Source organism: Lepidochelys kempii, chromosome 14 (assembly GCF_965140285.1).
Source record: "Lepidochelys kempii isolate rLepKem1 chromosome 14, rLepKem1.hap1, whole genome shotgun sequence".
NCBI lineage: Eukaryota > Metazoa > Chordata > Testudines > Cheloniidae > Lepidochelys > Lepidochelys kempii.
Window position 1 is genome coordinate 14827380 of NC_136393.1, and position 14409 is coordinate 14841788.

The window sequence follows — 14409 nt, forward strand, 5'->3', positions numbered from 1 at the left end:
ATTCCTATTCCTTAGAGAATGACCCGGGGAAAAAGAAATCTGCCTTCCCCTGGTTACATGGCTTTTCTAGATATTCCACAAAGTGAGTTTATAGAAATCCAACAAAACCCCATTATCTTTGTACCTTGGGATCCAACACTTTTTAACTGATGCTGTAAATGCCACTTTTACCATAATCTTCAAAAATAGTAAGTAGCAAATGTCCAGGTTATCTGAAAAATCAAAAGACTACTTGAGTTCAGACTCTGAACTTTATATACTCTAGCAATGTAGGGCTGGAAGGGGCCTCAAGAGCTCATTGAATCCAGCATTCTGTACTGAGGAAGGACCTAGTAAACCTAGACCATCCCTGAGAGGTGTTTCTTCCAACCTGTTCTTAAAAACCTCCATTGATGGGGATTTCACTGCTTAGAAGCCTATTCCAAGACTTAACTACCCTTACAGTTAGAAAGTTTTTCCTAATATCTGACGTAAATCTCTTACTGCAGATTAAGCCCATTACTTCTTGCCCTACCTTCAGTGGACATGGAGAACATTTGATCACTGTCCTCTTTATAACAGCCCTTAACACATTTGAATACTGTTATCAGGCCCCGCCTCTGTTTTCTTGTTTCAAGACTAAGCATGCCCAGTTTTTTAACGCTTCCTCATAGATTGGCTTTTCTAAATTTTTCATCATTTTATTGTTCTCCTTCGGATTCTTTCCAATTTGTCCACATCTTTCCTGAAGTGTGGCACCCAGAACTGGATGCAGTACTCCAGCTGAGGTCTCACCACTGCCGAGTCGAGAGAAAAAATTACCTTCTGTGTCTTACATACAACAGTCCTGTTCATGTACCCCAGAAAAATAGCAGCTTTTTTTCCACAACGGCATCACATTGTTGGCTCCTATTCAAAATGTGATCCACTATAACCCCCAGATCCTTTTCAGCAGTGCTACCACCTAGCCAGTTATTCCCCATTTTGTAGCTGTGCGTTTGATTTTTGCTTCTTAAGTGTAGTACTTTGCACTTGTCTTTATTTAATTTAATCTTGTTCATTTCAGACAAACTCTCTCAATTTGTCAAGATTGTTTTGAATTCTAAGCCTGTCCTCCAAAGTACTGGCAACCCCTTCCAGTTTTGTGTCATCTGCAAATTTTAAAAGCATACTCTCCACTCCATTATCCAAGTTATTAATGAAAATATTGAATAGTAATGGACCCAGAACTGACCCTTGGGGACCCCATATGTGTCCCCTCCCCAGTTTGACAGCGAACCATTAATAACTACTATTTGAGTATGGTCTTTCAAGCAGTTGTGCACCCACCTCACAGAAAATTAATCTAGACCACATTTCCCTAGCTTGCTCATGAGAATGTCATGTGGGACTGTGTCAAAAGCCTTACTAAAATTAAGATATACCATGACTAATGCTTCTCCCGCATGCACTAGGCCAGTAACCCTGTCAAAGAAGGAAATTAGGTTGGTTTGGTCTGATTTGTTCTTGACAAATCCATGCTGGCTATTCCTTATAACCCTATTACCTTCTTGGTAATTACAATCTGATTGTTTAATAATTTGTTCCAGTACCTTTCCAAGGATCAAATTTAGGCTGACTGGTCTATAATTCCCTGGGGCCTTTTTGTTCCCCTTTCTAAAGGTATTATGTTCGCCCTTCTCCAGTCCTCTGAGTCCTCACCCTTCTTCCATGAGTTCTCAAAGATAATCACTAATGGCTCCAAAATTGCTTCAGCTGGTTCCTTAAGAGCCCTAGAATACATTTCATAAGGCCCTGCTGACTTGAATATATCTAACTTCTCTAAATATTCGTTAACCTATTATTTCCCTACTGTGGCTTGTGTTCCTTCCCCCTTGTTAATATTAGTTGTGTTGAGTATCTGATTTTGGAACATCTTATTCAAATAGATAGCACACAACTGGGATAGCAAGGTGCTCCAGGTAAATATGATAGCTGAATGCTTCTAGTATGATGATCAGAAGAGAGGGGGTTAACTATGTTATTTAAGTGGTCATAATTAAACTTCAGTTAATATCGCAAAGGTACAGGGGAGAAGGACCTTTCTAGGTGCTATTAGGTCAACTTAGTCTGGCTACAAACTCAATAAAGCAATAATATTTCTATTATACCCGATCACTTTTTACAATTCATGTCACCCTGTAAACTATCACCATATATAGTCACGTGAATGTTATCCCATAAGGGGTGAGGGAAGAGTCCCTGGTGGAGCCCTAACTGTTCCTTGCCACTGAAGTGTTAACATTATGGGGAATTGTACAGGAACTGATCTAGAAGGATTGCTGTGGAGTGAGGCAAAAGCACAGTCCATCTCTCCCTCCCCTGACTCTCTGTCCCTGGGGTGAGATACTGCTAATATACCAACATACTCCTCCGCGATGATTAATCTCACTCTGCCTCAAGACAGCACTCCAGGGTAATTCCTCTTTGGGGACAGACAATCACGCTTGTACAAATATTTAGTCTAAACCCACATGGAATTTGATCCTCATCAGATTCGTAAAACAACAAGAGAAGTCACTTTTGCTGAAGTTTTGAGCCCCTCTCACCTTCACAGGGTTTGCCAGCAGCATGACTTGGGTGATGGCAGCGGGTGCCTGGATGGGGTTGAATGGAGAAAGTTCTGTACCCGAGGGTGGCTGCAACTTCACTTTCATGGACTGCAAATGTGAAACAAAAGGAACCCTCAGGTACCATGACCTGCACTGGGGTAACAAAGGGTTTACGCACAGGCTGCACACCCAAGCTGTGTACATGAGCAAGTGTTCATTTGGGAGGAGCAGGGGACACAGATAAGCCTGGTCTATACTGAGCATATAGTCATAGGCACATACTAAAATAAATCAACACGGAGATAATGCACTGGCTGGGAAAACCATGACAGCACCTTTCTAGCACAGCGGTGTCCTTGGAAAGATTTTAATACAGATTCCCTAGCCCAGTGGTTTTCAAACTGGGTTGCGGAATGTGAGGCACTGGGTCGTGGTGGCTCTGGTCAGCACCACCAACCGGGCCATTCAAAGTCCCGTCGGCGGTGCTGCCTGGCTAAGGGAGGCTAGTCCCTACCTGTTCTGACACCACGCTGTGCCCCAGAAGCAGACAGCAGCAGGTCCGGCTCCTAGGCGGGAGGGAGGCCACGGGGCTTCCCATGCTGCTCCCACCCCGAACACCAGCTCCGCACTCCCATTGGCCAGAAACTGGCCAATGGGAGGTAGGGGGCGGTGCCTGCGGGCGAGAGCACCTCTGCCTAGGTGCTGGACCTGCTGCTGGCCTTTTCCGGGGTGCAGCACGGTCTGTGGTGCCAGCACAGGCAGGAAGCCTGCCTTAGCACCCCCGCTGCGCTGCTGATGGGGAGCCGCCTGAGGTAAGCCCCAACCCCACGCCACCCCAAACCCCTCATCCCCGGCCCCAGCCCAGAGCCTGCACCCCCAGTCCAGAGACCTGACCCCCTCCTGCACCCTGACCCCCTGCCCCAGCCCTGAGCCCTCCCAAACCAAAGCCCCCTCATGCACCCCAAACCCATCCCCAGCCCCATCCCACAGCTCTCAGCCGCGTGCCCCAATCCTGAGCCCCTCCCACACCCCAAACCCCTCATTCCCAGCTCTGCTGGGTCACGGGCATCAACAATTTTCTTCAACTGGATCGCCAGAAAAAAAGTTTCAAAACCACTGCCTTAGCCAATGCAGACAGAATACAACCAAGCTCCGAGCTGATGTTCAAACACTATAATCAGGCATCCAAAACTAGAGAGAGCAAAAATCAAAAGCTCACATTGAAACCTCTCCCAGGGCACAGCGCAAAATAATATTAGCCCCTGAAATTGTCTCGTTTTTGTCTCTTCCCCTTTCTAAAAACATGACCAGGAGCTACTTCCACTGGGGCTCTATGTCTTTCAATCCCCTTCTGTAAACTGGACACACCCCTCCCCACCCATTTGCTTTGTGTCTGCATTTTAGAAGCCAGCTTTCCTATTCTGTTGAATGACACTCTCTGACGTTGGTGGAGGAGGGATTTCAGAACATGGGATCATTGCCCCAATGTGATCAGAAAAGACAAGAGGAAAAGCCTTGTTAGATCTTCTAGTTCAATCCTGGCCAGGACAGGATTATTCCCCATTGTATATTTTCTGGTCGAATGTCCAGTTTAGTTTTAAATGTCCCTTTCAATGGGGTTTAAACCCACCATTTGGGAGTTTATTCCATTTGTTGATCGTGCTGTCAGGAAGCTGAGGCTTTAACCCAGTTACAGGGACATGGGTAGCTCTCAGCTACACCACAACTGTTGGCCAAGTTTTAACAGGATCCCTGATGCTGCTATGAGCTGACCTTACCCTGCAGGGGGTACATGCTCCCTACCAGCAGTATCTGTTGCTGTATGTTACTTAGGATACACAGAGACCGTCTCTCCTCTCTTCTAGGGCTCTTTGGAAGCAGAAAAAGTAGAGGCCCAAGAAAAGCTAGTATTGTAATGTCATGTCTGAGTCCCAGAGCTCACACCCATTGTGTCGAAGTATGATCCCAATCTATCTTTGAGTCTGTGTGTCCCTACCTTTGGTACTGCAGCCTGCAGTACAATGTTCTTCACAGGAAGAGGTGCTGTGTTTAACATGGACACCACCACAACCAGCACGTCTGACCTCCCCGGTGGGCACTCCTTGGCAAAGTGTAAGAGGATCCTGAACCCGTTCTTATCGTAGGCTGTCACTGGAAGAGCACGGCCTGGGGACGGAGGGAAGGGGAAGAGAAACACAAGACTATATATGTGGTAGGAAAAGCCAAACGTTTTGTGCTCTGAATGCAACAGAGCTGACAGAACAACCTACTTTATCCAAAGTCCAATCGCCTGTTCATCAGCACAGACACCCTGCATGTCGCTTTCCTGCTTAGCCAGGGCTGGACTGGGCTTTAACATAGCCCGATGGTTTTTAGGTAAAACACAGTGGAGGTGTGTAATGGCAGTAGCACAGGCAAGAAGCATAGTGGGGTGTGTGTCAAGATGACAGCACTGCTACACACTAGGGACCCTGGCTCAAAGCTAACCACGGTTTGCAGTATCAAGAGTGAGGCTCTTAGCACCTGGGTTGAGTGGCACGTTGCAGTGTGTTGTTTCAGAGCACTCCAGCGCTGTAAGTGGCAGCACAATCTCAGAGGCAACTGTCGGCTCTATTGTACGCATACGGCAGTATACCGAGAACACAGGCAGGGGATTCCAAGGAGAAACAGTAGTTTCAAATTAAGGGACTTAAAAACCTCTTGATTCTCTTGCTGGTTGGAAGGAGTTGGCCATAAAACCCTGGCCTGAGACCCTACAATCTTTTGCACATATTGTATTGTGGGCAGGACAGGACCACGTGAAAGAAAGTCCATTCCATGCTTAGCTGCCAACAGCCCCATCCTTGGGAACCAGAAAGCTACAACCAGAACTGGTTGCATAGCCTCCCTAAATGCGGTCTGTGCTGAGGGCTGGATTCTGCTCTCAGTTCCATCCCTGCAACCCCATAGACATGCTTCAGTGTTATCTGGGTGCTACAGAGAGAATTTGGCCCTATACCGCTAACTGACAACGTCTGAGAGTTAGAGTATTGGAACAGCAACAGTCCAGGATTGGGAGCAGGCTGAAAAGGGTCTGAGATACTTACTGGGTTTAATGGATTCCAGTGGAACATGGACATTGGCCAAAGAAGCATCAGGCCCTTTCAGAGGGCTGCCCTGCTGTTGGAATGAAGCTGGCTGGTATAGAGGGCTTCCTGAACCTGCCGTGCAGATGCTTGGAAAAGGAATAGTAGGGGCCACTGGAGCAGCAACTGGCAATCCTGTGGTGGATATTAAAGGGGCAGAGGTGACAGTGGCTGGCAAGGTAACCCCAGGGTGGAATACTGAGGGCGCTGACTTCACTTGGGCTGAAGGCCTAGGAGGGAGACAAAAACAGAAGTGGCAAATTAAGAACTATATTGGCTAGCGGAAGTGGCAGTGACAGCACTGAGCGTGAAGCAGGCTTTCACTCCATCTCCCGCACTACCAGAGACAATGGCAAATCACTAGAGTGAAACCAGGGGCCTGCAATCATACCCTCGTGTCGTGACACTGTAAAGTCTTCTGTGTTGAGCAGTGTTGGGCTGGGTGAACATTACGCAATGTTTCAGGGAGTGGTGGTGATTTGGGAGGTGTCACTCCTCTCCAAATCAGCAATGAGCCAGTGCCTCAGCATTGTGCTGGGACCCAATACTGCTGGAAGATGAGATGAAAACAAGGGTCCTGGTCACTTACGGTCATTTAAGGATCTCAGGGCACTTTTCACAAGAGTAGGCCCTGTTAGCCCCAGTGTTCTGGTCAACTTACCAATCTGCCTACCTAAACCATTGTGTAGTGTAGCTGTGCAGTGCAAAGCAGATGCTGTGCTTCACCACTGAGATGGCTGCATTTCAGTGGTGGGTCAGTGACCTTTGGGTATAATTTGTATATCAGTTTGTAAAGTGCTTGAGATCCTTCAAGAGGAGAGATGCTAAATAAATGTAAGACCATCACTATCCAACAGTAAACTTCCATCAAACTAGAGCGAGAAACAGGACATCCTTATTGTCAACCTGACAGCTATAGCAAGGATAACTTTCAAACGGGAGAGAGGAAGCAAAATCCAGGACTTTTACCCTTTGACCTCTTCAAGAAGATGTCCCAGTGCATCCATCTTATGCAAAGCATTGTCTCCCACGGCTGAACTGAGGTACTGAACTGGCATAGTCTTTGGCGGGTCCAGAGGGGCTGCTGGTCCAGCAGAGAACAAGAACGGGGCTGTATTAGGTGCAGGGATATGAGAGGCTGTGAAAGTGGAAGGCAGAGGCGCTGATGTTCCACACACAGACTGTGATGTGTGATGAAGAAGAGGGTTCACTGCAGTATTGCAGCCGACAGTCACCAGCTTCGGACTAAAGAAGTCAAGGTCCATTTGGTCATTCTGCAACAGAGGGGACAGGTGCATGCTATTAATTCCTGCCATGCCTTAGATACCATGGTAACTCATTGATATAGGCCTTACCCATTAGGACATGAAGGGGGAGGAAGCAAGCAGAAGAATATGTTGCATCTGTTGGACTACATCCAATTTGTAGTTTACTTGACAGCATATGGTGCTGTGCTCGACTGGATACTACTAGTGGAAAGGAGCTAAGTGGGGAGGAGTCAGAAGTTGAGGTGGCCATGTTTATTATGGGCATTTGGATGGGGATTCCTAAGGGCAGTATCCTAACAGAGCAGAGAAACTTACAATAGCCTACTCCTGGGGGAATTCTGTGCCACTGTGCATGTGCAGAAATGATGTTCCCCGCAGATTTCTTTGCTTTCATGCAGAAAAATGACTTTCTGACAGGGAAGCAAAGGGAAGCCACAAGAGCGGTCATCCAACCCTCCCCAGCAGTATGTTTTGGGTGCCCAGGGCAGCCAGCAGAGTGGTAAAACGCAGGGGGCAGGACTGGGGAAGACCTGGCTGTTGGCTCCTACCTTGCACTGAGCTCAGCTACTAGTCCTGGCTGTGCTGGGGAGGACGGGACTTGCAGAATTTTAAAATATTGTATGCAGAATTTTTATTTTTTTGGCATGGAATTTTTTAATTTTTTGGCGCAGAATGCCCTCAGGAGTAAATAGCCAGAGCAGAGGGGAGAGAAGATGGACAGTACATTTCAGCGTAGCAACAACTGAAGGGTGCTAACTGTTCATTCAGCAGTCCCAGTCTCCTGGGACGATGGACTCTGCCTTTGGCCTCCGAGTGTATTCAGTCCAGAATACAGCTATTCCCTTGCAAACTGGGTGCATCCCTTGTGTTTCTATTCAGTCTAGACTTACCGACATCCTCCCCATGTGAAAGGGTAGCTTTTGTATCAAGGTTTGTTAAGATACCAAAAAGCAGCACATACAAAGAAGGAAAGTGAAAGCAGAGATATCTTCTCTGTACTGGTTCAGATATCCCAGTTACACAAGGCCAGAGGCAAGACACAGGCCTTCACGTCTGGAAGTTATCATCTCTGGCCTGCGTGTGAGCACTCCCACAGGATATGGTAAAAGCATACATCGAGAGTGCTCAGAGATCTCCCACAATGACAGTCTTTCTGTCAATAAATCCCTCTCTTCGTACCTGGAACATATTCCACTGGTTGTTTTCCGTCGACTCTTTCACTGTACTGGGGGCTGGGTCATTCAGGCCTGAATGCAGAAGAAAAGATTTGGATACTGGAGTAAAATTGCAAAAATTCTCAACATTAAAGTCAAGAGGCAATAAGAAGGGGAGCTCGACGGCTAGTTTTTCTAACCCTCTCCCACCTCCTATAGGGTGTTTCACCACTGTGGTAAAACTACTCAGTTCAACTCTGTACAGTTTGAAAGCTTCATTAAAGAGACATGCACATTCCGTGTCAATGATCAGCCACAGGCTCAATGATCTAATGCAGGTATGTCCTGCACACACAGGCAACCTTCTCCATGCAGCACTTCCAATGTTCCTGTTTCCTGACCTGTAGCATCCTCTGTTATTCAGTATCAGAGTCCCAAAGGCAAGTACTGTGCAGGCTGCTGTATGCAGATTTGCTAATGCACTTTTCTTCTAAACATAGCACCCACTGCTATTTCAGTCCTGAAACTTGTAACCAAGTGTGGTGGTGGTTTTCTGATGTCAACAAGCACCCGTAGAGATTAGACTGGGATTACAACAAAGTCACTGCATTTGTGACCTACCCCTATTTCAGGAAGAGTCTCCAGAGGTTTTAACTCTAGCCTACTGCCAAATTCCCATTCACAGGGCCACTCTGTGGAGGGAGCTTCTTAGGTGTCCAGTGGATGATGACATCCAAAACAAACCAGAATAAGAAACCACAGAACTGGCAATCTATGGCTAGTACTGATACACTGTTCTCTGCAGCCCAGCTCAAGAACCAGGCTCCATGATAAAACCCTTTCCCCAGAACATACCCTAGCCACACCAGCCTCTTACCTAAACACAGCAGCTCCTCATCCAGCAAGAAGAGGGAACTGGCCGTGCTGCTCTGATGAGTCAGAGGAGCTTCTGCTTGGCTGGAGGACCGGCTCCGCGAGTGACCAAACTTTTGAGGAGGAGGTGGGAGGATGGGGATTTCTGATGAAGCTTGTGTCGGCACTAGCGTTAGTGTTGCAGGTGGCATTGGTGGTGGCGGGGTGCTGGAGATGTCCATGCCAGCGAGGTCAATGAGCGCACTGAGATTACTGGTGGGATCGCTCCCTGCAGAGATGGGGAGAAAAATTATAAGAGGGACTGCAGTCAGCTGGAGCAAAGGCTCTGAACAATGTGAAGGCAATAGCCAGGGCAAAGTTATCAGAGAGATGCTCTGGGTAAGGGGGTTTCTCTTTTAATCAGAATTTTGGACTCGTCAGAAGAAAGGAAACCTAGATATTTTCCACTGGAGGATTTGCTGTTACACTGCTACTGAGCTGGACACTGTATAGTTAGGAAACTTCTGTATAAAAAGAGGAGCCCAATCCAGCCACTGCTCTCTCCACTGCATGCACTATGTGTAGTGTAGCTGGCAATCCTTTCCATGCCTGCTTAGCTCTGGCTAGAACTTGGGAGACCCAGTGTGGTGACAATAGGCAGCACAGGTTGCACTCAGTCAAGGTGTTACTAGCGAGCCAAAAAGAACTACGGGCTTTCTCTGTGTCCAGAGTCCCCTTCAAGTTCATCACAAGCAAATCCTCACTCTTCCCTGTGACAAGGGACACCATTCTGTACAACGATCATTTCCCTCATGTTTTTCATCCAAGAATCTTAAGAGTGTTTTCCAAACAATAATTATGCCTCATGGCACCCCAGAGAAGTGGCTATTGTTAGTCCCATTTTCCTGATGGGGAAACTGAGGCAGATAGTGGCAGCATAAGGGACTTGCCTAAATTCACAAACTGAGTTGCTAGCAGAGCCAGAAACAGAACCCACATCCCTCGACTCCTAGGCCCTGCTCCAATCCCTTAGATAATGCTCCCAACCTTACATTTAAGCACAGAGAACAAGATAAACAATAAATGTATGTTAACTTCTCCCCTGATGGTATTTAACCCTTCAGGTGGGGCCAGGACGGTTGAATAATCTAACTAAAAGGTTGCATTCCACATCAGCTGTTAGTAATCCAGACAGGAAAGCCAAGGTCACATGCAGGTCTGCTTAGTCAGAACGTCACAAGTCATAAAGTTTCATTATTAAAAAGCCAGCAGTGCAAATGGCAGAGCCTCCCAAGTCAAAGCATTGTCACCGGTGGCTAGAATTATAAACTCATCCGTGTGTCCATCATGGCTGCTGTTTGGGAGCTGATTTGTCATTCCTACCTGGGAAGATTTTAGCCCAAACAGCTGATAATACTGTCCTTTACTGCAATTAATTGGACACCCTTCAAAAGAGGAAATTCAAAATGACAGGATTCAAAACCGAACCAAACAGATGGCTACTCACCTTCTGTTGCAGACAGTGTTGGGATATCCACTTCACCATTGATGACTTGACCCTCGATTATTTTTTTATAGGAATTTATTACCCAGGATAAATTGTCACTGGCCTGCAGAATTTCCCCTAGATGTGGGAGAGAGGCAAAAACTCCAGTAGAGATTTCAGTCACTTTGCTCTCTCTACTGCTTTGGATGCTCAATAATCATCATCAACAACAACCCATTATTTAGACTGCAAGTTCTTCAGGGCAGGGGCTGTCTGTGCAGCACCTCACACAATGGGGCCCCATTCTCAGCTGGCCCTGAGGCACTGCCGTAATAAATAATAACAACTCAGTGATTAGCTCCCATAGGGACATCTCCCCTCCTCTAAGAGCCGTATGCCCCCTACCTTGTGTTCACTGAGATCGTTTCCCACACAGCCTCCCTCCCTACCAATTCTTACTGCCAGGGCCCTGCTCTAATTTAGATTGTAAGCTTTAAGGGCCTTGGGTTTTTATCTGCCTGTTAGAGGCCACTCACATCCATGGAAGCACGGAAAGAAGTAATGTAACATTAATAGCCCCCTTGCTGTATCCCTGCACAGTTACTGGCCACACCAGCCTGGCTGCAAACTCCTCCTTAAGCCACATACCCTTCCCACCAAAAAGGGGAGATGGTTGTTTTACCCAAACTGCTGTCGTTATCCTCTGTTTCACTGGCCAGTTTGAATAACATCCGTCTTTTGGTTTCACACCTTTCGTAGAGCTCCTGGGAAGAGAGATCAGGAGAAAGCATCTTATTAGCCAAAAGCCATCGACAGCAACAAACCCTGCTCTTGCAGTCAGCATGAAATGATTCATCCGCATGGAAGTCCCAGTATGAAGGGAGACCCAGAGTCTTTTCTTGATGCGAGTGCTGGTCCAACTAGGTGTCCAAATTCCCCTTTCCCAGTCCCATAGGGAGCTATTCACCATTTTAGCAGCATAAGGAGACCAAGTCCGATCTACATTCTCAGTATAATAAAGATGAATACCAGCCAGTGGCATGCTATGTACACAAGGCACACACTACATGCCCAACTGGTTGTGCATTGTCCCACTGGCAGATCGCAGGACTCTTCTGTCCAGCCCTCAAGGGGGATGCCATTTTGTAAAGCTTGCTGTACTTGGAAGGTCATGCTGAATGGAGGACACCATTTGGACCACATAAGGCATGCAAGTGAGTTGTTGCATGTCTTATTACAAATGTCATGGCCTGCCACTGATATCATCAGTCCTCCATGCTATTGGCATTTATACTTAATTCTCTTTGTACTCCATATGCTGGACTATTTTAATCATCATCTCTGCTACAGTAGCTCCTTAAGACCCCAAATGAGGATGGGGTCCCATTGTGCTAGGTGCTGTACACTCCCTGCCCCAAAGAGCCTACGATCTAATTGGAAGAACGGAAGTATGGTCATCCCCATTTTACAGGTGGGGAACTGGGCACAAGGAAACCACATGACTTACTCAAAGTCAGAGCTGGGAACTGAATCCAGATCTCTTTAGTCCCAGTCAGTGCCATAACCAAAATTCCTGTCTTCAGTCCAGGGAGTGGTCCATGAGCACACAGGTCACTACCTCCACTCTGGTGGAGATGGGTTCAAGGAAGGGCAAGTTTCTGAATTAGTTGTGGGGTTTTTTTACCATCACCTGAGGTGCTCATGTATGTATCATTTTTATTTTTTATATTATAGAGTGAAATTTGCATGTACAGCCACAGAGAACCCCTGGTGGATTAAAAATCTGTGTCTATTATAGAAATTAAACCAATCTTTACAGTCCTTTTCGATTATTATTTTCTTGGTGCTCTCTCCATTAAATACAGTGTCGACAAGCTCTTCCCCTGAAGGGAAGGAAACCTTTTTGTTTGGATCAAAGATTGTAAGTTTATTTGAATATGGTCCTTTGAGAGATGACTTTTTCCACCACAAGCAGCGTGGCCAGTGGCACTGGGAATCAGAAAATGTGACTTCCTGATTCTGCCACTGACACACTGTGTGATCTCAACAAGTCATGCATTCTTGGTGTGCTCACTTTCACCACCTGTAAACAGAGATAGTGCCGTTAAGTACATAGTATTATCATCGCCAGCTGATTGTTCCCATAGATTGCTCTCAGCTCTGGTTGCTGCTCTTCATATCATTGACCACTTTGTTCTGTGTATTTGCAACTTTGTGCAAAGGTAAAGCTCCATAAAGTCTGGAAGAAGGAAATGCTGAAGGACTCCTATGCAGAGCGATGAGCTTGTACTCACCTTCATGAGCTCCTTATCAGCCTCCGACGAGTCCTCTTTGCTGTAGTGAAGCAGCATCTCATTCAGCAGCTTCACGTTGTTATTCACTTCCTCTAGAGTGTGCATGCGTTTTGTCACCTTCTGGATCCGAGCCTCATCCTTCAAGGTTTAAAACAAAAAGAGGAGAGTGAATCTTCCCACAAGATCTCAACAGCAGGAGCTCAGCTGTGAGTCGCATCAGATGAAATGCTGATGCGTATTTGAAATAGAGCTGGGCAGGAACTAGATTTTCTATTTTGCTGGAAATTCTGCAATTTCAAAAAAGCCTTCCATTCTGACACAGAACAAAACCAAAACAAATTCAAAACTTCTTGTGAAAGAAATTTAAAAACAAAATTGTTTAGGGTCAATTGAAATGTTTTGTTCCCATTTTGACTTTTTTAAATGTTATATTACACAACATAATATTTTTTAAAATTAAACAAAAAGGCATTTTGAAATAGAAAATCAAAACATTCCATTCCGAAGAGTTAGAATTGGAATATTGGAATGCTCCATTCTGTTTTTTCCCTAAACAAAATTTTGTTGAAATCAACACGTTTCCGCAAAATGATTCACTTTCAACAAATTGGCATTTTCCATTCCAAAAACATTCCATCAGAAAATTTCTAACCCATTCTAATTAGGCATGTATGCTGTCAAGGTTCCTTCCCCACTCTGAACTCTAGGGTACAGATGTGGGGACCTGCATGAAAGACCCCCTAAGCTTATTCTTACCAGCTTAGATTAAAAACTTCCTCAAGGTACAAACTTTGCCTTGTCCTTGAACCCTATGCTGCCACCACCAAGCGTGTTAAACAAAGAACAGGGAAAGAGCCCACTTGGAGACGTCTTCCTCACAAAATATCCCCCCAAGCCCTACACCCCCTTTCCTGGAGAAGGCTTGATAAAAATCCTCACCAATTTGCATAGGTGAACACAGACCCAAACCCTTGGCTCTTAAGAACAATGACAAAGCAATCAGGATCTTAAAAGAAGAATTTTAATTAAAGAAAAAGTAAAAGAATCACCTCTGTAAAATCAGGATGGTAAATACCTTACAGGGTAATCAGATTCAAAACATAGAGAATCCCTCTAGACAAAACCTTAAGTTACAAAAAGACACAAAAATAGGAATATACATTCTATTCACTGCAGCTTATTTACCAGCCATTTAAACAAAAGGAAATCTAATGCATTTCTAGCTAGATTACTTACTAACTTAACAGAAGTTCTGAAGAGCATTCCTGACCGGGTCTCGGCAAAAGCATCACACAGACAGACAGACCCTATGTTTCTTCCCCCACTCCAGCTTTTGAAAGTATCTTGTCTCCTCATTGGTCATTTTGGTAAGGTGCCAGCGAGGTTATCTTAGCTTCTTAACCCTTTACAGGTGAAAGGGTTTTGCCTCTGGCCAGGAGGGATTTTATAGTTCTGTACACAGAAAGGTGGTTACCCTTCCCTTTATATTTATGACATATGCTCTCCACCAAAGATAAGGGAGACCCCTCAATGTGATGCCTACAGTTGCATGGGAGCAGGGTTAACTTATACAGAAAAGAGATTCCAGTGACTTGTATTCTCTCCAAATTAGAAACTGTATTTCTCCTTGCCAGAACAACATTGGGTCACTTGAACTCCA

At 45.7% G+C, this 14409-nt stretch overlaps 1 protein-coding gene across 3 annotated transcripts in view; it reads right to left on the bottom strand.

Moving 5' to 3' along the window:
- The window catches only part of GGA3 (golgi associated, gamma adaptin ear containing, ARF binding protein 3), a 33706-nt gene that overhangs the window by 4523 nt on the left and 14774 nt on the right, over window positions 1-14409 (bottom strand). For all 3 annotated transcript variants that reach the window (XM_073311856.2, XM_073311855.2, XM_073311857.2), the window contains exons 8-16: window positions 12750-12887; window positions 11138-11219; window positions 10477-10593; window positions 8995-9258; window positions 8143-8210; window positions 6665-6969; window positions 5657-5925; window positions 4567-4736; window positions 2568-2678 (exon numbers count right to left, since the gene is read on the bottom strand). In XM_073311856.2, coding sequence (XP_073167957.1) covers window positions 2568-2678; window positions 4567-4736; window positions 5657-5925; window positions 6665-6969; window positions 8143-8210; window positions 8995-9258; window positions 10477-10593; window positions 11138-11219; window positions 12750-12887 — 1524 coding nt within the window. The remainder of the gene's footprint in view (window positions 1-2567; window positions 2679-4566; window positions 4737-5656; window positions 5926-6664; window positions 6970-8142; window positions 8211-8994; window positions 9259-10476; window positions 10594-11137; window positions 11220-12749; window positions 12888-14409) is intronic.